The 26,994-nt window shown below is 37.4% G+C and overlaps 1 protein-coding gene and 1 long non-coding RNA gene across 2 annotated transcripts; one reads left to right on the top strand and one right to left on the bottom strand.

The window, feature by feature from the left end:
- The first annotated feature begins 2,905 nt into the window (after positions 1–2,905).
- On the top strand, positions 2,906–3,897 carry LOC109123573 (uncharacterized). The gene is made up of 2 exons (XR_002031350.2): positions 2,906–3,314; positions 3,626–3,897. It is a non-coding gene; the product is annotated as an uncharacterized LOC109123573 (long non-coding RNA).
- An 11,124-nt stretch (positions 3,898–15,021) lies between these two features.
- On the bottom strand, positions 15,022–19,321 carry LOC100262561 (phosphate transporter PHO1 homolog 3). The gene is made up of 13 exons (XM_002264868.3): positions 18,681–19,321; positions 18,168–18,522; positions 18,021–18,069; positions 17,757–17,828; positions 17,495–17,624; positions 17,275–17,395; positions 16,703–16,961; positions 16,505–16,609; positions 16,371–16,415; positions 16,125–16,274; positions 15,622–15,903; positions 15,383–15,519; positions 15,022–15,272 (listed from the first exon to the last, which is right to left on the bottom strand). Exons 1-13 carry the CDS (start codon positions 19,264–19,266, stop codon positions 15,173–15,175), a joined length of 2,391 nt encoding a protein of 796 aa, XP_002264904.1. The 5' UTR covers positions 19,267–19,321; the 3' UTR covers positions 15,022–15,172.
- Positions 19,322–26,994: the final 7,673 nt, after the last annotated feature.

Raw genomic sequence — 26,994 nt, forward strand, 5'->3', positions numbered from 1 at the left:
TAAGGGATGATAAAAGGAACCAAAAACATAAATAAATAAGTTTATTAATGAATCTAAATTCTATTACATCATTTCGTGTTTTTTAGGGCTTTATCGTAATAAACAAAAATCTCAACATCACTGTAAGTCCCATCCAATGTGTAACTATACACATTAATACACTTACTACTGAAAATCTATCCCAATGACTAAGACAAGTCGTCCATCCAATTAGGAGGTAATGCGTTATAATCTCATATAGATTGCCTAAGTCCATGAATCGACTATGAGCAACTCATCAACTTACAAAGGAACCCGTGACCTAGATCTTCCGTATTACTCCTAATGAACCTAAGTCATCTATAATGTAAGTGATGTATGCCTAAATGCAAATAAGGACAAAGTAGTTAAAATTAACTTTTTTTACATTATGTCTTGCTTTTAAATGTTTTATTCCAACATTTTCCTGGTTTAGGAAGTTCCTCATGGGACTAGGGGTAGTTACCTTGGTTGTATTGCTCACGATCTTGTTTTGTGATAACAATGAGATGGTGGTACAGTCCAAAGAACTAAGAAACCATTGGAAAAGAAAACACATAGAGAGAAAATACTACTTGATTTGTGATTTAAAATAGATGATATGACTGTGGGATAGGTTCTTTCTATGGTGCCCAATATGCTTTTAGGGCTACTGAGAGATTGTTAAGATATAACCCTTAAAAGCATGGCACGATATAACAACAAATGAATTTCATTAATATTTATATTATAATTCAGGTTCTTCTTTCACTATTCCATTTATGCATTATCTCTGTTGAGCATTCAGGTTTGTATCACTTGCATTACACATAACTTGGTTGAAACATAAAGATTATAGTTTTTTTTTTCAATCACATGAACATTATACAAATTTTCACTATTTGTTTTTATTAAATTCACAACAACCAATACTCTAGAAAAATAATTAGAGATTGATTCCAAATTTTTTATATTCAAACTTCAAATTATCCTTTAAGAGTTTGGGGATGAATTTTTCTTGTTTATCAACTCTTTTATGTATGTTTTAAAATATCTTCTAGGCTTTCTTGACAACAGTTGCACTTGAAATATTTTGAAAAGTATTTTCATTCATTGCTTGATAGATGATGACAAGAGTTTATTGTCTTTTTTTATCATATTTTTTGTTTTATAAAAAAAATCCTTTTGATTTAGGATACAGTGGTTTCATCTTGTGGCTTTGTAACTTTCCTCTATAACCTTTCATGCATCTTGTGAACCAAGTCAAGTCTTGATCATCTTGATACTCCAACTATCGTAATTGTCTTTATTGAGTTGGGGTGCTTGAAACAAATATATCCCACTTGTTATCTTTTTCATGTGGCTTTGATACTAATTTGCTAGAGTAACAAGCTTGATTAAATATACAAATAATTATATAAATGTAGATAAGTAATTGAGTAGAATTAAAAATTTATTATCTTCTATTGCTCTTATTCAAATATTACATTATACTTAACAAAACAAAAACTCCGAAAAAATATATTGAAATTTTGTAGGAATAAATTAAAATTAAATCAATAACTCAAAATAAAATATTTTCTTTGACTTTTAGAAACTAAATCTAATTCTAATTTTTAGAAACTTATTGAAGTTTAAGGGTGATAATTTTGACATGAAATGTTAACATGACTTAAAAACAATACAAATTTTAGTGGTTTGGATTAAGTATATTCACACCGTAATTGTCTTAACCTCTATAACTTGTTTAATAAACGAGATGTGTTCGGGTTTAACTATTCAACCCATTTAACCTAAATATTTAATCATGTTAAAATAACCTATTTATTTAATCATGTCAAATTTACATATTTATGTAAATGGGATGTGTTCTGATTTAACTACTCAACCCGTTTAACCCAAATATTCCAAATGACATATTTATGAGTCAACCCATGTATGGTCAACTCATATAAATTTATTAGTTTCATGTATTTAAAAATTATAAATATTAAAAAAAAATTAATTATAAGTAACATAGAATTAAAAAGTTTAAATAATTAACTAAGTAAAATTTTATATATTTGATTATAAAAATTAAAAATATTTTATAATTAAAAGACTTAACAAGTGTAGAATTAAAATTATAATTTTTTATAATATAAATATATTAGAATTAAACTTATATAATTAAATTAATTAAGATTTATAAAAATTAAAGCAACTAAAAAGTATTATAAAATAATACATTTATAAATTTTAAATTTAAAATCAGTTAAAAAATGTGTTAATAGGTTTAACAAGTTAAAACTGTGTTAATGAGTTTTCCGTATTAATTCTTACTCAGATCAACTTAAACGATTTATTAAACAGGTTGTATCCTATTACTTGTGTAATAAATGGGTCGGCTTGTTAAGAGTAATAAACAAGCATGTGAGCCTATTATTATTGGGAGAATTGTGTTGAGAGGTGAGATGAGCCTCAAAATTGACTAAAGATCCATATATTATGCACATTTAAGCTCAAGACTCAAATAAAGTGTAAAAATTAAGTCGATGAATATTATACTTTATTAATCCCTCAAATACCCTTAACCCCTACTGTAAACCCCAAAATTCGTCTCATACCCATTCTCACTTATTTTATTTTATTTTTATTTAATATTATTTATTTATTTATAGAGCTTATTTTGATTGTGTTTATTTAAGCTCATTCCATTTTAATTTTGGCCCAACCCTAGGCCCAACTTTCTATAACCATATGTGAGAACTAATCCCATTCTTTTTCATTTTTAATCTCCACCATCCATTCCAAAAGTCAAACCCTAAAGGCCATTTTTTTTCCCCATTCTTCCGCCCACTCACAGACTTCATCCATTCCCACTCTTTTTCTCTTTCATTTTTCTTCTATTTTCTTTCTTTCTTTATATTTTCTTTCTTTCTTTATATTTTCTTTTCTCTTCCTTCCCATTTTCATACCCACGACGCTACCCCTCTCACTACAGGCGACACCACTATCGGCGACACCACTGTCTGTGGCATCAGTGCTAATGGCGCCACTGCCAATTGTCAATCTCCTCTAGTCACACTTCTTTCTTTCTTTCTTTCTTTCTTTCTTTCTTTCTCTCTTTCTCTCTCTCTCTCTCTATCTATCTATCTATCTCTCTATTTTCGTACATCTTTTCGCTTTCATTTTCTCAGATTTTCTGATATGAAATATTGCATCCATGGTTTCCGTAAAGAGCGTTCATCCCTTTTTACTTCCAGCCGAGTGACTCATGGCTGCCGTGCCGCTCAACTCTATCGTCATCATTTCTACCATCGTTGTTTGGTTTCAAGGTGAGATTAATGGTAAAAAGGAAATTTCCATCTTGATTTACATAGTAACTGTTTTAGGCTTGAATTCGGGTTTGAGCCTACTTTCAATATTATTTGGGCTTTGGTTTTGTTGATATTTAGATTGCATTTTAGGTTGGACCTATTTTCTTAATTGGACTTGATTTTTTTATTTGAGATGTTGGGCTTGCATAGTTATTGATTTAGGTTGCTAACTTATGTGATTTGGGCTTGTATATTTTGGATATTAAATTGGGCTTGATTAAAATATTTTCAATGGGCTATGACATTTCTTGTATTTCTTTATGTTTTAGCATTGTGTTGAGAGTGGGAAGAGCAAAATGAGAGCAGTTGGGGTGGTTGAAGTAGGGTATGGGCATGTGCCGAAAGTTGGTGGAACCTGATTTGGGATAAAAGGATCACTGGCAACTTGAAAGGAGGTGGGGGGATATGGCTCTAAATTCTCTCGATCTCTTGGTATTTTTTTGAGTTTCTGTGTGTAGTGAGGTTGAGAAATTTTGGTTTGTATTTTTTGAGCTTTGTTTGGGGAGTTATGGAGAGCCAATGCTAATGGGATTGCACTGCACTGTAAAGTTGTATGTTTATCCATATCCTCCTATTTATTTATTAATTTTTGTATATATTGGTTTTATTCTTCTTTTTAGATAAGGTTATGTTTTTAATAAAAAATAAAAAATAAAAAAAATAAAATAAATAAAATAAACACATTTTGGTAAATAAAACATGAAAAATTGGTTTTCTTTAAATAAAATCGGATAAACTCTTATTTATTTATTTATAAAATCCAAATCTTTAAAGACAAATAGAATCAAAGTTTTATTTATTCATTTATTTATTTTTATTTATTTATTTATTATTATTATTGTTTTTAAGTTCTAATAAAATTGAAAAACTTTCCTTTAAATCAAATAAAGATAAAATCTCATCTTCAATCAATCTATTTTTTTTTAATAAAACCAAATAATAATGTTGATAAATAAAAAAGGGATTAAGACATTTCTCTTTTCTATTAAATAATTTTTTATTATTAAAAAGGTTGGATTGAATTTTAACATTTTTGTAAATAAAGCTATAAAAGTCTCTTTTTTTTTAATTAAAAATTCTTTTGCAAATAAATTTATATATATATATATATATATATATATATATATATATATATATATATATATATATGATTTGTATAAGTTACTTTTCTTAAATGAAAATAAATCAAAATAATTTTTTAAATTAAATTGTAAAATTTCATTCCTTTATGGTAAAATCAAGTAAAAATAATTTTTGTTGCCAAATTGAAATTTTGTAATAGATTCTTTTGATACAATAAGTGTAAATAACTTTTTTTTTTAAAAATTAAATACAAATGAAATTGAATCAAATTACTTGAAGAAAATATTTTATAAATAAATAAATTGAAATCACTCATTCAAAATTGTTTTTAATAAAATCCTTTGAAATTTTCAAAAAACTAAATTTTTTCAATTTTTTTATTAATTCAATAAATCAATTTGCATAATTCTATTGTCATTTATTTTGTACATTCTTGTAATTTTGTTTTGTCATCATCTTTGTGTATATTGTTTCGTTTATTCAATCTTGGTATCTATGATCAATTAATTAATTACCACAAATCCCTTAATTTGTTTAGTAGAGGTTGTATGTATACGGGCTTAAAGAGGTGCTCCGACTCACCACCGTACCTTTCCAATAGGTAACCTGATCCCTGGACCCGACTTTGGTTTTGGTTTTTCACAGACTGTCTTTCCGATTAAGGAGTCACAATTAGGGTTTTCTTTCTTATTGTGTTTTCCCTTAAAAAAAATAAAACAAAAATAAGTGGCGACTCCAAGCCTTTTTCAAAAAAATCAAATTTTCACCAAATGAATGAAAAGCGAGTTGCGCCATTAAGTGGGAAACGCATGCGTGCAGAAATACGGGGTCCACAAAATGGCAACTCCACTAGGGAATGTTTAGAGGGTCAAACTTGAACTCAAGTTGAGGAAAATGTGGCGTTTGATTGGTCGATCAGTTGATACCCCTCTCTATATGTTTTTGTATGATTGGGTGTTGATTACATGTTGAGAGTTTTGATATGTTTATCCGTGATGCATGTTTAGTTATTATTGTTCATTGGAGATGTTCACATGTTGATTATATCGATTGATTCTCTTACCTGCTTTTGTATAGTGGCTCTTCTTGTTGTATGATTATCTTGCTTTCCTTGACATGTATATTATCATTTTTGTATATCTCATTCATTTTGGCATGATTGATTCTATTTGTTGTATATTATCTTGTTTGTCTCAACATATTGTCCATTCTGCTATATACCTATCTTGTTTATCCTATCTCTACCTAACTTGTGTGTAGATATGAGTGATATAACTGTTCTTTGCATGACTGCTCTTCTTTTGTGTGATGCATGTGTTTTTTGTCTATGTGGGTCGCATTTCTATCCTCTTACCTACAACCCTCTGGTTTCGGTCATTTTCTTTATTTCAATTCTTACATTTGCAAGTGTGAGACCTTATGTGTACTTGTTCCTTTGACAGAGTTAGCAGTTAGGAGTAGGGTTTAGCGACGGACTATATCGATGTTTGGGAGCATTTTGGAGGAGTTGGACACATTGATGTTGATTAGAGTCCGATCTTTGAAGACCTATATAGCCTAGAGCTAGGTTTCATGGATATTTATGTGACTAGTGTTTTTTTTTTTTTCTGTTTTAGCTTCATAGGATTTTCGAATGTACCCACACCACTCACTGTGCACTTTAGTTGACTACTGAGTGTTGAGAGTTGCGAGAGCTTTCACCATAGGAAACCCCTTGAGATGTCGGGGTAGTGTATGTGTGGAAGTGATGACCACCTTGCATGGAAACGCCCGTTTTTTTGAAGGCGTGCAGAGGGTTGCGTACTGGTGGAGGGTATGATCGTTTTTGTTAGGGATCCTTTAAAGTCCACCCTTATTCTTTTTAGAGCCACCTTAACCTTATAGGTTGAGCCTTAGATCATTCGATTAGGATTTTTTCTCTTACACATGGGTGCATCTGAGGGCCTTCAAAGCCTCTTTAGTTATAGTTCGGATCCAGTACTCCCTCTTTTGATCTCTAGTAGAGAGTCCTCAAAGATCAGTGCAAGCTTAAGTTTCAATTGGACCACTCTTCTGCATTGTGTTGACTTGTTTCTTCTAGTTTAGTCTAGCATATCTCCTGTACTTTTTTCCTGTCGTGCCTTATCTCGTTTCCCCATGCTTTATAGGATTTGCTCTTCGTCTCAGTTTCAGTTTTCCATCTTGAATTAGAGTTGACGATAGGTTGTTTTGCATCATTGATTAGACATATATGGATCCGCAGGCCGTCATAGTTGATTAGTTCACAACCACTATGGTTTCTATTCAGGAGGTCATAGATAGTCTCAATCAAAAGCTTGACACTCAACAAGGTATACACTAATCCCCACCTCCCGGACCATCAGTGCCACATGCCTCGTCTTTCATGCTACATGGTCAGTTTGGGGTTACTCCACCTGTTATAGCACAGACCACAGTCTCTGAGGATGTACATGCTCTCATGGATCGTCTCGAGCAACAGATCAGACAGATTAGGGTGTTAGATAGTTCAGTCTCTTACGACGATTTTGATGGGATACCAGTGGCCAATTTACCTGCCAAGTTCAGGATACCGGATATAGACAGATATATTGGCATCGGTTGTCCTCGCATTCATCTTAGACTCTATAGCAACATTATAAGGGCCTATGGATTGGACGAGACCTAGTTGATTGTTCTATTCCCATTATCTTTGAGTGGCGCAGCTTAATGTTGGTATGCATCATTAGATTCCTCTCGTCGTAGGACTTGGGAGGACTTAGCTCAAGAGTTTATACCACAGTTCGCTTTTAATACTGGTGTAGATGTATCGAAGAATGAGTTAAACACATTGAAATAAGGGTCTGATGAGTCAATTTCTTATTTCATCTCCCGTTGGAGGGAGAAGTTTGTTTAGGTTATTGACCGACCTACTGAGAGAGAGCAGATACAGATGGTTGTGAGGAGATTACAGCCCAAGATTGCCAGACATGTGATTAGAGTACCTTTTACAGATTTTGGATCTTTGGTCATGGCTCTTTTTAGTGTAGAAGACGGTATTGCGAGAAGATTATGGCCAGATTTTTTCCCTATTGACTCTAAGGGGAAGAATCCATCAGAAGAGCAAAGGCCAAATGTCAGTACTATTTCTCCTACCAGACAGAGGACCTTCAGACGTCACTAGTCACCCTCACATGCTGCTATGGGATATTATCCTTACTCCCGATATCAATATAGATAGTCGATTCCACCCCGAATTTTACTCTCCCACGGACAAGCTATGCTACTCGGTTCATAGGAAGACCTTCTACTTCCATTCCCAAAGTCAAACCTCCACAGTCTTGCACTTCTTTTGCTCCGAGGATATCATGATGTTTCTCTTAGTTAGGAATGCTGTTGGACTAGGCTCTTCAAAAGCTCATGAATGTTAGATTATTGACCTCGTTGGAGCCTAAGCCTCTTTCTCAGCCAATCCCACCACAGTTTAGGATGGACCTATATTGTTCCTACCACCAAAGACAAGGACATGACACAAATTGGTGCACTGCTCTTCGACATGCCATTCAAGATGTTATTGATTGGGATTCGATCAATTTGGATCATTTAGGTGTGACTTCCGACCCTGTGATTGCTCATTCTACTCATGTGGTTCCCCCTCTACAGTTAGTATTCCTTCCATTGATCATGTTGATGATGACAATGTACAGATGATGAGATCAAATGATACTGAGTCAGAGCCTATCATACTGGATTAGAAATCTCATGGAGGATACTAGTGTTTTCTCTTAGACTAGAGACATGTAGACCGGGCAATTCTTTATGATGAGTTTGAGGTGGATGCATTAGATGTTAGTTAGATGGTTAGCATTGCTTAGCTAGAGACGATCCATCTTTTTTTATATATGTTTGGAGTCTTTGTCATCAGGAGTTCAGAAGAGATTCAACTTCACCTGATTCAGAGCTGATATATTTTTCTTGCTTATTTTGATTATGTATTTGAGGGCATTGCTAGCCCGGTTATGGTAGAGTCCGACCTTGTAGGCCCACCATTTTCATTAGACATATTACTAGATTTTGTCTCTTGTTTTGACAATGTTCCTAGTTTTTTTTACATATAGATTTGAGTCTTTTTTTTGTACTTGTGTGGCTCTTATGATGACTTTCTTTTTGCACATCTTGTTCATCTTACCTCATAGGTCATTAAGATTCATCTATTCCAGGAGATCCTCGAGGGACATTCAGACCCAATTGGGATGAACCTTATTTCATTAGGGAGTTGGCCTCAGAGGACGCTGCATGGTTGATGGATCTAGATGGAAACCGATTCTCAGAGCCAACTAATGTAGATTAGTTGAAGAAGTATTATCTTTGAGACCATGGTCATAGGATGGGTGACCATCATTTCGGTTAGCCATATACTTGTTATTCTTTTTTGACAAACAGACCTTTGCTAGCCCATTGAGCTTCACATGTGCATCTGAGCATTTCTTTCTTATTGCCTTGCTTGCATTTCTACACTAGGATAAGGGCCCTTTGGTGTATGCATGCTTCATATAGGAGTTTCATGAGCCTTGGGCCTACGGGTGCATCTTTCTCTCATTATTTTTCCTACCATCACACTACTGCATTCCATCATATCTCATTGGTTGTGTTCTTCATCTCTTCTTCTTTATTCTATCTACTACTTGTTTTGCTTAATATTCTCTCCACCCTGAGTAGTGATTCTCCTCAGTTCATTACATAGAGGATAGTCACATTATTTTCACTATCTATCCTACGGACATTGATTTAGAGATCCTTAGTTTGAGAAGGTTATCTCGTCATAAAGAGTTTATGGTACATTTAGCACTTGAGAGTTTGTCTATCCATTATTGATTTTATCATCTTTGGAGCTTATTTTGTTCATGTTCAAGGTATTTGCGTTTGTATATATGTAAAAAAAAATGATGGAAAAAAAAAAGAAAATGAAAATAAGCACATGTGTGTATGTGCATAGTATTCTCCATCGTTGGGTGTGTATATTGATATCCGAGGGTCACTTTATTGAGTATGTTTGTTGTTGAGAGTCCATATGTGAGCTTTCTAAGATCCTCTTTTCTTTATATTCACTTTGTCATATCCCTTTGAGAGTGAGATGAGTGACTTTCTCCTAGGGGCTCTAGGTCATTGTCCTTTCTATCATTACATTTATTGTTGATGTGACTTCACTCCATGATTGATTTGAGTTGTTCATCACTTTTCTTCATATATTCATTGTTTCGCTATCATCCTCGTCATTGCTTGTGATTCATCCTATTCGCTTCACCCCCTTGTTCTTTTCTTACATTAACTTATGCCAGTTTGACATTTCCTTTGCATCATCTTCACATATCTCATTAATCAGTTTGATTTGCTTCATTATTCCATTATTGATATTATATTCACATTGGGCACCCTCAAGTCCATGGCTCATGAGCTTTTCTATACATGTTGCATTTTATACATGAGGGCATGAGTTTTTTATCATTGGGTATTTGGACCTAGTTTCTCTTCATTTCTGTTACCTTATCACCCTAGCCTACATTACGTCTCGTGTCTTAAGACCACTTTGAGGTCATGGGATCAGATGTCATCTTCGACAGCCCCTACTTCGACAAGTGTTTGAGATTTGGTTGATATTTAGATATCATCATGCTTCTTCTTCTGGGAGTCTGTCTCTTTGATATTTGGACCCGATTTAGTTATGGATATAGATGACTGGAATTACACATTTAATGATAGATGATCCGATGTTGTCTGATTTTTCAATCTACCATACATTTGATGCTATACTGGGGCATATTTCCTTTTCGGTTGAGATTTATAGATCTTCATGGAGTCACATGATCCTCATCACTCACGAGATGCATGTCGAGTTGATAGTCTATTGTTATCTTATCATGATACCCTAGTGGAGTCTCTCTTGGACCATTCAGTCAGGCTCACACTTTTTCGCATTTAAATGTCATCACGCTTCTTCTTCGGGGATACGCTCATTTGATCTATAGATCTTATTCAACTGTAAACATGGATGACTAGGATTACACACTTAGTGATGAATGATTTGGTGTCATCCGATTTTCTGATCTACCATACATTTGATGCCATACTGAGGCATATTTCCATTTCAATTGAGATTTATAGATCTTCATAGAGTTGCATGATCATCTCCACTTACAAGATACACACTAAGATGATGACCTGTTTGTTATCTTATCAGGATCCCCTAGTGAAGCCTTTCTTGGGCCATTCAATCAAGCCCACACCTTTTGATATTTAGACTTCCTCATACTTCTCCTTCTGAGAGACGCCTTTTGATGTGTGGATTTGGATGACTGGGATCACGCATTTGATGATGGATGATTTGAGGTTGTCCAATTTTCTAATCTATCACACGTTAAATGTTACACTGGTGTATACCTCCTCTTCGTTGAGATAGTCGATCTTTCATTGATTTGACAACCTGTTTTTATCCTCATTCCCTAGTAGAGCCTCTCTTGAGCTAGTGAGTCGTGCCCATACTTTCTTGATATCACCATGATTCCTAATGGAGTTGTGTTGATGAGATGGAAGTAGTCCTCAATGGAGTATTGTTGGGTTTATTGACAGTTTTCATCATTCCGAGTTCTTCATGTAGAGCACTTTTGAGATGGATCATCCATTTGGATTGTTGTTGAGTTGGAATAGTTCTTAGAGTGATGGGTAGATCCTGTATACTAGGGCATATTTCCCCCACTTCGAGGTTATCATATCCACATTAGATTCAGTTGGGCTCTATCAGAGACATATTTCTATTCTTGAGATTATCAGGCCTCTTATAATTTTGGTTGTCCTTTTGAGATTCGATTTGGAGTATTTTCCTTGGGACATTGATAGATTTATCATTTTGATTTCTTAGTGGATTATCGTTGAGTCGAAGTCATCTCTAATTACCACAGTTCCTCGAGGAGTATTTTGAGCCAATTAGTTGCGCGATGATGTTTATGTTTTTCAGTAGAGTGGATCAGTTTAGTTTTTCTTATCAGTAGATCTTCTTGGACAGTATATCGATATTTCATCAAAGTGTTTAGTTTGATGTCATCTTTATCAGAGTATTTGATTAGAATTCTATTTTTCTCAGTTGGTCATCTCATATGTCATGTTGGCAGTTGCAGTTTGAGTATTGGATAGAGTTTTGGTACAGTTCATGCTTTTATGACCAAGTTCTGAGTGACAGTGATTTTCTTTAGTATTGGGTCATATTTTGGATTTGTTATCAGATACATCTTTGAGACATGCAGACTTTAGACTCATTGATGATTGATCTTTTCAGATGATAGCAGATATGGGCTTATAGCCATTGTTCAGTTGGGTATTTGTGATATAGAGATCTTTCACAAATACCACAAATACCATTATATAAATGTGCAAGCGCGTAAGGCTAATGGAATGTCACACAAGACATGGGCTTATATCATGGTCTTGTGTCAGACAAACACGAAGACACGATTGATCCTTATGACACTAGGGCATACCCCCTTCATCGAGATTATCAGGTCTTTTGTTGACTTCATGGATGCTCGATCTGTCTATTGATCCTTATGAGTCATCACACTAGGGCATACCCCATTCATTGAGATTGTTAGATATTTGTTGACTTCATGTCCGTTCATTCCATTTGCTAATCTTTACGAGTTATCATCTTGGGTGTGTACCATTTCTCATTGAGTTCATTATCCTAGTCATTCCTTCCTTCTAATTCCATTTTAGTTGTTTTGGTTATAGATCATATTCATTTGTTTTCATTTTTGTTTCAAGTGTTCTTGGTTGCAAACCTCATGTTTCTTCTTCATTTAGTTTGTTAGATTATCACTCTCTCCATGAGCATCATCTAAGGCATACCCCCATCCTTAAGTAGTTTAGATCCTCATTTTTAATGAGTTGATCATCCTCATCTTGGTCATCCTTTAGTGGTTTGACTTGGAGTCATAGACTGTGATCTCCCCTTTTGGGTGTACAGTGTCCCTCTTCTTGAGTCGTTCATGACATCCATAACCCTGAGTTGTTCATTGCATCCACAACCCAGAGTTGTTCATTTTATCTTAGTTTTGAGTTTGTTATCGCTTCAGTTTCATTTATGGCATCCTCTCGTTTTAGTTTCATTTGTGTCATCTTTTTATTATTAAGTTTCATTTGGGGCATACCCTCATCCTTTAGTCATTTCGATCTTTCTTGTTAGTGAGTTGATATTTCCTTCATCTTGGTCATCCTTTAGTGGTTTGACTTGAAGTCACAGACCGCGATCTCCTTTTTTGGGCATACAGTGCCCCTCTTCTTGAGTCATTCATGACATCCACAACCTTGAGTTGTTCATTGCATTCACAGCCTAGAGTTGTTCATTTTATCTTAGTTCTGAGTTCGTTATCGCTTCAGTTTCAATTGTGGCATCCTCTCGTTTTAGTTTCATTTGTGTCATCCTTTTATTATTGAGTTTCATTTGGGGCATACCCCCATCCTTTAGCCATTTCGATCATTCTTGTTAGTGAGTTAATATTTTCCTCATCTTGGTCACCTATTGGTGATTTGACTTGGAGTCGTAGACCGCGATCTCCTTCTTTAGGCGTACAATGCCCACATCTTAGAGTTGTTCATTTCATTTCATCCCAGTGTTGTTCATTTCATTTCATCCCAGTGTTGTTCATTTCATCCATAGCCCAGAGTTGTTCATTGCACATTAGTTATGAGTTTGTTATCATTTCAGTTTTATTTAGGGCATTTTCTTGTTTTAGTTTCATTTGTGTCATCCTTTTATCGTTGAGTTTCATTTGGGGCATACCCCCATCCTTTAGTCATTTCAATCCTTCTTGTTAGTGAGTTGATATTTTCCTCATCTTGGTCACCCATTGGTGATTTGACTTGGAGCCATAGACCACGATCTCCCTCCTTAGGGCATATAGTGCCCACATCTTAGAGTTGTTCATTTCATTATAGCCCGGTGCCATTCATTGCATCCACAACCCAGAGCTGTTCATTTCAGTTTAGTTCTGAGTTTGTTATCTTTTCAATTTCAATTGTGGCATCTTTTCAATTTTTTAGTTTCATTAACGCTACTCGTTTCCTTTGAGTTTCATCTGGGGCATCCCCCTCCTTTGAGGCATTTAGATCCTCCTTTTTAGTGAGTTGATCACCCTCATCTTGGTCATCCTTTAGTGATTTGACTTAGAGTCGTAGACCATGATCTCCATTTTTTAGGCATACAGTGCCCCTCTTCTTGAGTTGTTCATGACATCCATAGCCCTGAGTTGTTCATTGCATCCACAGCCCTGAGTTGTTCATTTCATTATAGCCCGGTGCTGTTCATTCCATCACAGCCCAAAGCTATTAATTGAAATTTAGTTCTAAGTTTGTTATCTTTTCAATTTCAGTTGTGGCATCTTTTCATATATTTTTTTTAGTTTCATTATCACTACTCGTTTCCTTTGAGTTTCATTTGGGGCATCCCTCTCTCTTGAGGCATTTAGATCATCCCTTGTAGTGAGTTGATCACCCTCATCTTAGTCATCCTTTAGTGATTTGACTTAGAGTCGTAGACCGCAATCTCCCATTTTGGGTGTACAATGTCCTTCTTCTTGAGTTGTTCATTGCATCCACAACCCTGAGTTGTTCATTGCATCATAGCCCGATGTTGTTCATTTCATATTCATTAGCAATGCACACCTTGTCCTCATAGCTTTGCGCTAGTTGCTCTTTTCCTCACTTTGTTACATTGTGCTTATTGCTTCTTTATCATGCTATTATAGGGTTTCCCCTCTTCCATGGCACATGACATAATCTTTTCAGCTCGTAACACGTGTTTCAGTTATATTGTTGGATACTATATGCATTGTGTCCTCATATGGTTTTTCCCTTTGTACTCATTCCTATGCTCCTTGGTGGTTCAACTGCTACTCGACTTCGACATCGATTTTTGAGTCACTTTTGGAGACTTTTATGAGGGAGTTTGGATCCATAGTGTAACTTTAAGGGCACCTTAGGAGTTTTTCGTTCTTGCCATTTCATTTTTGTAGGGTTTTAGAGCCTCTTTGTTCATTGAAAACTTTTATAAATTTCTCAATGCTTGAGGTGGGAATCCATCACCCCAAATAACAATGAATAGAAAGAAATCAAGGAGAAAACATACCACAAAAATCCCCCAGAAAGGTTGATCAAGAAACTTGTAACTTTACCCTTCAACCCTATAATACTGCCCAAAAAAACAACCCTGGTTTTCTTTCCTTTTTTCAATCAAATCCCCTACTCTCATAATACTAAAGACCTAATGCTACTCATATATCTATATTTGGGCTTAGGAAATACCCAAATATAAAATAGCCTAATACATGGGCTCATGGCCAGGCAAACTTAGCCCAATAGTTCATTTAAGATTAAGCTTCTTGAAATTCTTGATTTTCAACGAAGAAAGAATAGAGGACATAATAGGAATTGTACCTGCATCATTCTTTAAATTAATAACATTTCAGTTTGATAAAAAATATGTTTCTCGAAGAGAAGTTGGAACTTTTTTGCTTCCCATTTCCTTTTTTGTATTCCAGAGTTAAGAAGGTGATGGTGGCATAGGACAAAAGAACTGCGATTATGAGTCAATTGAATAGAATTACATTCACAAGGAATTGACATTTTTGTGCTGCTTCTACCCACTTGGACATTTGCTGAACATTCTTCTATTTTTTTATACGCTCTTTGGAAACTATTTCTATAGCCTAATCATCTTTGTCATCATCCTCATCATGGTTGAAGGGTAATGGTACTGACTTGAATGCGCGGTATGCACCCACATTGTTCAAATGTTCGTTCTCCAACCTGATCATTCAACAGAAGGAATAATTATTAGAAATTGGTGACTATCTTGCAGGGTAAATATCACTCACAGTATGCATCACAAATGAATTTTCTCATATCCTGACAAGTACCTGAAGAAATTCCATATGCCACGACGGATGATCTCCAAGCTAGCAAAAATTGCAATCATGGCTTCCCTATGTAGGAAAGAGACCTGGAAATTCAACACTGTCTGTAACCAGGCAAATCTCAACAAAACATTCAGCACCTGCGTATTTCATGAGATTTGTCTAAGATTGTCAGGGTTGGATTTTAACTGAAATACTTTCTCTAAGTGCTGAGAATTTCATAATTTCCAGTACTTGCTCACCATAGCTCCAAAATATACGCTTTTGTAGGGGATGAGGAGTTTGTCTCTCAACCAGCGGTTCTTGGATTGCCTTTGCAGAAGCCCCCAGTCAACTACCAGGTCCCAGTATGTACCACAGATTGCTGCAATGACCGAGAAAATCCAGGCCATAATGTTCCAGTTTATTTTCCCCCTGTCAAGGCTGTAAGCTGTCCTCACACTAATGGCAACCAGGGTCGAGAAATATTTCAGCCCATTGTATCCTTGCATCGGATCCTTCTCCTCAAACAGCCTTCGCAGGCACTGAAAAATTGAAGTATCATTCTTTCAGTAACAATTGCTAATATGAAGGGACTGATGAAGGTTTCAGAGAACCTTTTTTTATTTTCTTTTTCTTTTTGTAAGCTACATGGCAGGGTTGATATAAATCAATGTTTTTTCATGTTCAATTTTCAATTGAAATGGCAATCTGAAGAATGCGACCAAGTTCAGTTTACAATTAATTCATTTGATAGAGCTCGTACCTGAAAGAGGCGACACCAGTATGGAATTGCAACTACAATGAAAGAGAAGGCTTTGAAGACATCATTTGTGCTGCAAGTGTTCTGTCTGAGTTTGTAGTCTCCCCAACCATAGTAGCAAACATAGAACTCCAGGCTCCTAAAGGCTTGCAACTGCAACACAGACATTATTATTATTATTTTTATTATTTCAGGCAACAGAAAAAGGTGTTGTATGGTCAACCCTATGGCACAAGGCATTGTATGTACCTGGCTAGTGAGTTGATCTGCCAAGAAGAAATCTGGGAGTGTGACCTGCAGAAACACATCACAGGTAAACAAACCCATGTCCTTTCAAGTTTTTTTCAACCTTTTTATGAGTACATCATAATTTTTCATTTTACCTTGTAAAGAGGAGCACAGAGACAGTGAAATAAGCATGTGAGGAAGAAGAATCGACTTGAGCGAAGGATGATGTTGAATGGGCAGAGGAGTATGATAAGTACAAGCTACATAGAGAATGAAAGGAATCGGTTTAACGAGTGTATCTGCAGAAATCAAAGGGGGCTAAAGGAATTGGGGGGTTCAATTTAATATCTTACCACAACTAGTACCAGAGGGATAAGTTCAGTGACTGCTTTATAGTCCTTCGTTTTGGGGTCCATTTCCATGTCGAGGTTTGAGACCACACTAGCCAGGGCTAGCGTTGCCAGACAAAAGCTGAGGAGGAGAACTTCTCGGTAGCCCATCTCTGTTCCTTGCTTGAAACCAAATATGAATGAATAATTGACTCGGTACCGCCTCCAGAAGTAAATATTAGCAGCATACACAAGCATGTGTAGGACAAAAAATCCAAACAGGCTGCACAAAATTTAAAATGACTTGTCAATCAATTGCAGATTTTATTGGGCTTTGAGAGGTTAAAAAACGAGGCTTAAGATTTAAAGATTCGTTTTTACTGGACAAGCACTGGGCCAAGTGACTCGGTATCCAGCAAGCATTGGGCCGGATTTGTTTAACTAGGTCTCTAGGCTGACAGCAACCTAGCCTTATATATATCTATAAATCATACCGTCCAACAAATTGAAAGGGATAAGATTTTTCTTTGGGTTGAGATGACCGGAGTGCAGAGGTGCCGATACAATATAATAAGCTGAAGAGTGAGCGTCCGTACCTGTAAAGGGGAAACATGGTTTCCATGTACTGGGTTGCCCCTGGATGATCTATGAAGTTGCGAGCCCGTGCAATCAAAACAAGAGCCACTATCAGAGCTGCTGTGCATCCAGAAAAGAAACCTGAAAATTTTCCAACGAACAAAGCGAATTCAAGATGGGCTATGTAGGTGTAATCCTTTCATAAGACGTTTACAACATGTTGAAGGTTGTAAAAATTACCCATGAAAAATGTTACTCTGTGCCTTTCTCTCTTTGCTTTTGGTCTCAATATGCTCATGCCTTTACTGCGGTTTGCATTTGAGAAATGTTTGATGAATGTGGCTTCCACTCTTTCCATGAGTTTGGTTACCTGTAATACCACACGCCTAATCAACTTAACCATCACTGGAAACATTTCCGGTTCATAAGCAACTCAACTTTTTCAAGAGAAGTGTAAAGCAAATTCTTCCTAGTGTAAATTATTAATATTTATGATCTGCACCTCATCAGAGCTACCAAGGTAGGAGCTATCCACCATTTTCAAGTAAGCTTTTGATGCATTTCTTGACGTGATCTGCAACAATGAGGCAAGAAATTAATATAAAAGTCTAATAGCCAACCCTATGCAACAAGAGAACGAAAGGAATTGGAACCGCTCTCAAATTGATTTGCACTTCTTACACACAGCCCATTGGATGACATACAAAGATCTAGAGAAACTTAAATGCTTCTATTGACATTTGAACCATTAGGAGGGAAGACATACCTTGTCGTATTTCTTCATGATCTTGGACAATGCCATGGTATTCAAGAAGCTGATTTATTCATTGGTAAAGAGAAATATTAGACAGAAATTGATGGAAATAAGGGAGGCCTACCAAATTTAGTGATTAACACAGTTAGCATTCATTACCTGTAGCTCTTTAGAAGCCGCAGCTTGTTATAAAATACAACCAAAGCCTGCTTAAGCCGTTGTTCAACTTTCTTCAGACACTCTGTATTGAAGTTTGGCTCTGTCCACTTGGGAATATTGAGGAGGCCTTTAATGGTTGATCGAGGAGTCTCAAGAGTGTTGTTGATTTTCAAACGTTCGAGTATTTGTAACGGAGCAGGTCTAGCTGCCCTGAAGTTATTTGGCTTCTGTTTCTCAATGTTTTGGTGGATAGCATTGTCCTCCTTGGTTTCATCCTTTCCATCGCTCGATTCATCTGGTTGCCTCCTCCTGCTGGTGGGTTCGACATCTAGTAGAAAGTCCTTGAAAACTCTTCCTGCACATTAAGCATATATATAAGGCATCCATCCCAACATCTCATTTGCATGGCCAACGAAGTTGTTTGTCGGCCATATATCAATTAGCCAAAGAGCACTACACACACAACACTTGTGGGGATTTCACATTGTTATTAGCTTCGTTAGAAATGCTTACTGCTTGCTGCTCTGGCCCCAGATGGAGCGGAGGCTGACAATGCAGCCGATGAAGCTGCAACATCAGAAGAAAGGCGAGTAATCTCATTTGACCTATCAGCCCAACCATTTGGATTCTCCACTTTTATCCGAAAAGCAATCAAGGCATTCATTTGCTTGGTCAGCACGTCAGCCTCCTTCAAGACCTCCTCCACCTTAGACCTGTAAAACTTATTAACTTTATTGAACTCATCATCTAGCCTTCTGAAAAACACCAGCTCGTATTCTCCTCCTTCTTCTCCCGACATAAAAAACCTAGTCTCGTAGCCCTGTGAGCCATCTTGGGCCACAGAATTCACCACAATGACTTGGCTCTCCGCGTCTGGCGAGGTTAAGTTTGTGGGTTGGTTTTGTGACTTCTGTCTCTGTATTAGACCACTGAAAGCTCTGTAAAGCGATGACGTTCGCTTCACCAACCGAGCCGGTGCCCTATCCCTTGCATGAAAACGCTGGATTTCTTTCAGCTGTGTCTTGAGATAATTGTAATCCATATATGCTGCCTGCCATTCCGGCACCATCTGTGCCGTGAACTCCTTCCCGAACTTCATCTTCTTGCTGCCCGAATAAAAGCACAGTATGAAATGCTAGCGCATCAATGTCAAGCAGCCCATTATATAATGCAGAGTGGTTTTCTCTGAAAAGTTAATGAGACAGTGAGAGGGAAGGCGGATTGGGAATGGCAGGCGGGAGGTTGTCGTTGAATGTGCATGGTAATTGAAAAAACATTATTTTGACCCAAAAAAAGGAAAGCAGTCACAGTTGACAAGCTCAACACCCTCGGGGACTCAACCACACGCCTTTTGCTTTTTCAGATCCTTTGAATTCTAGTGCGTGAACTGATGTCTCCTCGTGGATTTATTTGTTTGTTAGCTTCTCCTCTATTACTACCAGCTACAAGCTTAGCTTCCAACCTCTTTCTTCTCATTGTTATGGCTAACATTCTTTTCCTCTGCCACAGTGGTTGACGCCTTTATATCATTATTTAATTTGTTTAGTGGTTGAATTATTACACGTGATAGGCTCCGTATTTATCGTGAGCCGAGACAAAAAGCTACAATAATATTCACTATAATAAAAAATTTTGTGACCACCCACAATGATTATTATAATATATACTCCTTTCTTCGTGCCTTTTCTGGTTTCGAGGAGTTTTTGGGCGATTCAAATTTATTGAACCTCATGGCTTGAAGCTCAATCCATTGTTTATTTATAATTTTATACACGCCATAAAGTTCAAATGACATGTTTAATCTTCATGATTATAAAAAAAAAAAAAAAAAAAGAGTTGTGAAGGGTACGTGGAAAGAAATAATTGTTTTGGAAAACATTATCAAACGGGTGTTTGTTTGAGGGTTAGGGTGTGAGTAATTAAGAAAATAAGGGTTTTCTTATTACAAATTGTCCAGTCTCGCAAAGAGAGGAAGAGATAGAGCAAGAATGGCATGAAAGCGAGTAGAGGAATTGATAGGGTGCAATTGACAGCTCAATGTTGATGTTGAATATGGATGGTTGAATCTCCTCCGTTTACAAAACCTGACATTACCACTGAGGTGGACTTGGTTGACAAGGACCGTTGATGGAAAGCTTGTTTCAACAGAAGGGAAGGGAAAAGACTCTTTTAACCTCCACACCCATGAATAGGATGGGGGATATGAATTGCTTTATCATGATTTCTCCGACTTAGCACTGGTGATTATCTAGCATATATACATGGTTTTTTTTTTAACTTCTACAGCAACTTGAAATTTGCTTTTTTAGAAAATGGTTTTGCCAAAAATATTGATAAATTTACGGGATTTTTTTTTATATCAGAAACGTTGAAAAGTGTCTCAAATTTCAAATTAGTAAATATTTCTTTTTGTAAAAAATATTATATAATTTTTTTTAAGTTGATATATTATTATAATATTATATTTTCTCGTAGAATAAGAAAAATTATTGAAATATTTGTATAAATATTATAGGTTGAGAGGAAAAAGTTATAAAATGGAGATAGACTATAGAGATTATAGAAACTATGAGGTAAATACAGATGTGAGAAAAAACAGAAGATTCCCAATAAATTAAGAGAGATAGCTCGTGGTTTAAGATTTGGATACAAGGAACAGATAAATATAAGATGTTTCAAGAACCCAAATAGTGGAATGATTTTCTCTTATCATAGATATGAGCATGGTTGGTTGAACCACCTTAAAATCTGATATACCATGTGTGATTATTTTATCTTTCTTAATTAAGAACCCAAATACTTCTTAATTTGCACTTACATTATTAAAGCTCTTCCTTTATCTTTGATAGGTTCAAATTCCTTGAGGTTTTTAAAGTCCTTTTAAGTTTAAAAGTTCTTTAAGCAAGGCTTGGCAAAAAATAATGATTAGGCTTAGAAAATGTACGTTTTCATGATTTAAATTAAGGCGCCTTTCTTTGAGAAGAAATTTTGTTGAGGGTACAATTTTTGGAAATAACATACATGAAACTACTTTGATTACTAGTAAATCTAGCTTGCAATCAAATGATATACTCTCATTTAATCATTCATTTCTACTTTCCTTATTAAAATTCTTCCTTTATCTTTGATAGTTATTAGTTGTTCATTATGCTCCATATTCCCTACATTTGCTTAGTAAAAACCATCAAATTCCAATATTCTATTTTGTTATCATCAAAATTCAATATACAATGATAATAGTAGTAGTAGTAGTAGTAGTAGTAGTAGTAGTAGTAGCCTAGGGTATGTTGGAAATTATACTTGGGGTTTTGATTGTTCCCAAACCCAAATCATTTCATAGAAGAGGGGGTTTTGATTGTTCCCAAACCCAAATAATGGCCTAGGGTATGTTGGAAATTATACTTGGGGTTTTGATATCTCATGGAAGTTGAGATAGTGTGTCTCGTTGGGTAATCTAAAGGATATGTGATCATGAAATTTGCGACCACAGTAATTCTTTTAGTGGATTTTAATATATACTTCTTAAAGTTAGAGTATATCATTTGATCACATAATAAGTGAAATTTATAACTCAAGGATTTGGGAGGTAATTTTGATAGTTGATAACACTACTTTGTTAAATTACGAACACTAGTTCATAGGGAGTCTGCATGTAGTGGATAGTAAGTCACGAACCCAAACACGTAATGTCTTGTTGTTATTTATATAGGATACTGGAGTTTAATTGATTCTCTATAGTTGAATATTGAATCAACTTCAAAATTGGATTTTGAGGGAACTAGTACTCCTATGGGTCCTAGTGGTCCCCACTTTGAGCTCATATACCTTGTTGGCATGAATTATGAGAGATGGATTGGCTCTAGGTTCACTTTTGTGCATAAGGACGTTTTGGTAATTACGTATGGTTACACATGGGTAAGTGAAAGGTCTTTATATTAGGCTAATTGATTAATGAGTATGTCCTATTGTATTAATTAATCAATTAGGACCCATTTTGGGCTAGATTAAGTGACCTAAGCCCATGTAGGCTCAAGTCACTCAAGCCTAGTTAGAAACCCTATAAATACCCCATAGGGGTTAGGGTTTCTATAACTTTTTGTTTTCCACCATTCAGAGAAAAGGGGAGTCATAGCCTCCACCCTTATTCCTTCCACACCGAAAGTGTGTCAAGAACAAAATTGAGTCATCGGGCGAAAGATCATGGGTTTATGAGATTTCCAACAACTTTAGGGTTGTCTTCGATAATTGGAATTTAAGGTTTGGGAACATCCAAACCAAAAGGTTAGTACTTTAACCCTAAATATCAATTTTTTAAAAATTGGTATTACTTTTGTTGCTTAGGTCTAAGATGCCAACAACTGATATTAGAGCATAATGTTATAAGCATGCTTAGATATTTATTTAAGGTGTGTTAACATTTTTTTTCCAGCTTTGATATTATCCCATGGCTAAGGGATGCATGAATGTTCTTTTTTTTATTATTGTTTGTGATGATTGCATGGGATATTTTTTTTTCCTTTGTTTCTTCATAGACTGGTTATAAAGTCCATTATAGGAACATAAGATTTCTTTTATGATTTAAAGTTTTGTTTTTTTATCATCTATGGAGGACTACAAGAGAAAAATTCCTCAAAGGTGTCAATAAAGATTGGATCTTTATTGGAGCATCATATATGAAGATTCAAGGTAATGGCTACGGATTCTTTCTCAACAACAAAAGTGCTTATCAAAGAAACTAACTACAAAAGTACAACAATGCAAAGGATTTACACCAAAAAAAAAAAAGGTCTATAAAGAAGTTTGAGCTCCCTATGGATATTGAAACTATGAATCTGTTAACTTTGCACTTTACAATTTTTTACAATGACATTTCTAATATATTTATCATATTATTCTATTCTTATTTTACTAACTTTCCAATTTTGATTATTTTTTCCTTTTTTTAATGTTTTTCATTGATGAACCAGATAATAGAGGTTTTATACCTATAAGCACACTTGAACCTTTCAAAAGGGATTGGACTATAAAGGCATGTGTACTTCTGTTGTCGCCTCGCGTATCCGGTGATCCACGTTGCTGTTAGAGGGATGGACACGTGATTCTCAACACACAAGGGGTTCTTGATTTAGTGATTACACCTGCAAAAGGCATCCGGACAGGGTGTCCGGACGCACCCTCCGATGGTTTTGTTAGCCATGGTGAAAGAGAGATATATAAATCAGTTGGCCTTTTATTAGGTATCAAGAGGTTACCAGGGGATCCCCTTTCTTCTTCGTGCGAAGGTATATATATCCAGCTTCAGGGGTACTGTTCCTCTCATTAATGGTGAGGAGATCTTTTCTGTTGTGATGATGACAATAGGTGTTAGTAGGAGCACTATCATCCTACGAATGGCTGTCAGAGACCATGGTAGGTGATGCGGCTATCAGAGATCGTGGGAAGCGATTATACAGAATGATCGTGGGAAGTGACTTGCTGTCACTTCCTCTTGTCTTCTCATTCTGCAAGTGATGGGATGTGGGTCATGGCTGCTTGTTGTGATTGCGTGTAAGACTCGCTTTACTTTAATTGACCATCCAGAAGATTTATATCCGGATGGCTCATGCTGATTATCCGGATGTGTTGTGGAGACTATCCGGATGTGTACGCTCTGCCAGCGTCGTTTGCTCTTCCTTGGATAGGAGAAGACGAAACGTCGTTTGCCTTTCCTTGAGGCGGTCCGGATAGGATACTTGCACCATGCGTATCCTTAGGGGAATCCGGATGATGATGGTCCAGCTGATAACACGTGCCACGCGTCACTATGAGCTGCGTGCCACGTGTTTCCCAAGGGGAGGGGTCCCTACATTGCCCCCCTTTTTAACTTGCCTATTTTGCCCAAAAAATGGGCGGGTTAAAAATAACTGGCTTTTGAAAACTGAAGAAGTCCCTTCGTCTGACTGGGCCACGTGGCGAGTGGGGGTGCGGAAGCCAAAAAGGCATTTATGACGAGCCGCCGACCTTGCGTATCCCCAGACAATATGTCGTTTCAATGATAACATGGCTGTTGTTTGGCTTTCCGAGGGGCTGTCCTGCTATAAATAGGGCACTGTACCTCTTTTTGTATTTTTTCTACTGCATTCTCTTGAGAGCCTTCCTTCTTCTTACTTTTTCCTGCGTCCTTTGCTTTTCTGAGAAAAAACTTCGAACGACCTCGCTTGTTTGTTGCCGGTGATTTTATACCGAGAGAGTAACCGTTCTTCTTCTTCAGAGCTCTATTTGGTACGTACCTCTTTGCTACTGACATTCCTTTGGTTGCATTTGCTGGTCTTTAAATTTGTTTTCAGGCTTGCTTGGGCGTTGTTTTTGACGAGTCGTTTCCAATTGTTGTTGAATGTTGGTATTTTGTTGTTGTTTGGAGGGGTTTTTGAGGGGGTTTTTTCTGACTGTTTTGGGTTAGGGTTTGCGTATTTTCTGACTGCTTGGTTTGATTCGTTGTATTGCTTTTGTATGTAGATTTTGATCTAGCTTTGTGGTGAAAAATGACTCCAAAAAAGGCTGTTTCATCTGTCCGGGTTAGCGAAGCTAGCGAAAAGGCGATAGACAAATTAAATGCGAAGGAGTTCCGGGAGCGATTCCTGATCCCCCATGACGTATTGATAGACCTGGTGAACGAGGAGGCGGCTATGCCTACTGAGAAAGGTGGAAAAAACGCTATCCTCTTCACAAAGGAACAATTCAACGCGGGGCTCCGGTTCCCTCTGCCAGCCTTATTCAAGGAATTCCTCCACTTCTCTCAGATTCCACCCATCTTCATTCATCCCAACCTTGTCCGGGTGCTGATGGGATGCAGCATTATCAACATGCTGTACAGCCTCGACCTTACGCTACTGGAATTGTTCTTTGTCTATTCCCTGAAGAAAGCAAAGAATGATATCTTCAGTGTGTCCGCTCACCTGCCCTCCCTTCAAATGGTGACAGAACTGCCAGATTCGACAAAGGGAGGGGCGAAGGGGCTGGTGGCAGTCTGGGGTGGATGGGCGGGGCTATCGCAACATCCGTCGAGGCCTTTTTCTCCGAATTATACCTTAAAAATTCCGGGTAATCTTGTTTTGCGATTTTTTTTATCCGGATTTTGCTTTGCTGATTTTTTCTAATTTTTTCGGACGGAATTCTCACCTTTTGTTGCTGACAATGCAGGTTTGGAATTGAGGGGCCACCTTGTGGATTGGGTGGAAAAGGCGTCCTTTGTCTGTGTCTGCAAATTATTTGAAATAGATCCCAAGGAGAGGGCCTACAAAACATTGCTTTCCGCGCGGAACTTGACAGAGGTCGTCCGGGAGCCCCAGGAATATGTTATCAATATTCTTCCTAGGAAACTGGCAAAAGATGAGATAGTGCCTGGGGAGCATTATACTGTGAAGGAGCTCCCCCTCTATCAGGAAGCTAAAGAGGCTGACGCTGAAAGGCGGCGAAAGCTCCTGGAGGATAGAGATCAGAAAAAGACTAAAGGCACTATCCGGAAGGCTCCCGGACAGAAGCGGGGTCCGGACTCTCCTCCGAAGAAAACTTCAGGAAAAAGGGGGAAGCTGGTGAAGAAGCATGGGAAGGATGCGAAGGAACCCACTCCTCCCAAGGAGTTTCCTCCTCCACAAACTACCTATGAGGGGGAAGTAATGATAGAGGAGCCAGTAAATGCTGCTCCGCACTCTATCTCAAGTGGCCCCGGACGCATGTCGGGGTTGAATCACTCAGGTCCCTCCTTAGTCGCGGCTGCGCGTCTGGCCAACGTGGCTGAGGAAGCTGCATCCATCAACCGTCCGGGCAACCTTAATCCGGATGATGATGCAGCTGAAACGGCCCCATTGGAGGAAGCGGGGGCAGAAAGCCAAAGTCAGCCTTCCGACGACCCGGATCGCTTGGCCATAGTCCTGGTGAAAGGGCCTCCCCTCAAGAAGCCGCGTTTGACGCGCGATCTACAGTCCGGACTCTTTAAGCGGCTTCAAGAGCGGCAGCAAGAGATTGAAATTAGCTGCGCTTCTGCCCATGACGCTCATCCGGATGGAGGCGAGGTGGAGATGGCTACTGAGACCTCAGCCGCTCCGGCAATAATTCCGGCTGAGGATGCATCCGGACCTATGTGCCCGGACGAAAATATGGGGGCTCCGATTCCGGGACACGAGCTACCCTCTCCTTCCTCATCCGAGGAGGAATCTGCTGACGATGCCGCTCCCGCTAGCCCTTTCAGCTACGCGGAGTTGGAAGTTAAGTTAAAGCAGATTACTCCTGACTGGAAAGCCATCAAGCCCTCTGCTAAGATGTTTGATATGATAGAAACGGTACACCGTTGTCTTGTGTTTTTGTTTTTTGACTTTTTGTTGCATTGATGTGTTTGTTGTAGTATGATTTATGTTTTTGCTTTTCTTGTTTGTGTGTCAGTTGGTGAGGGGCCTCCGCAGCATGTCTCAACAACACGATCTTTTTACTCAGCTGCTGCAGACTGCAGACTATATGAGGACCTTCTCCTCTCGGCGCCAAGAGATTGAAAATCAGCTGCGTCTGAGAATGGAGGAGGCTGAGGCCAATTTATCCACCATGCGAGAGGAAAATGAAGCCCTCCGAGCGGAGCTGGCTGAGGCGAAGAATCGCGAAGAATCGACTGCGGGTCGCCTACATGAGGCGGAGGGTGAGCCAGCCCGGCTGAGGGATGAAGTGAGTCAACTCCGGACCGAGGTTTCGAATGAAAAGAAACAGAAGGAAGACTTGCAGCTGCGTCTGGAAGTGCAAAAAGAGGAACTTGAACGGGAGTTTGCTGTGGAAAGAGAGGAACTTGCAGCGGATTACCAGC

Source organism: Vitis vinifera, chromosome 1 (genome assembly GCF_030704535.1).
Source record: "Vitis vinifera cultivar Pinot Noir 40024 chromosome 1, ASM3070453v1".
NCBI lineage: Eukaryota > Viridiplantae > Streptophyta > Magnoliopsida > Vitales > Vitaceae > Vitis > Vitis vinifera.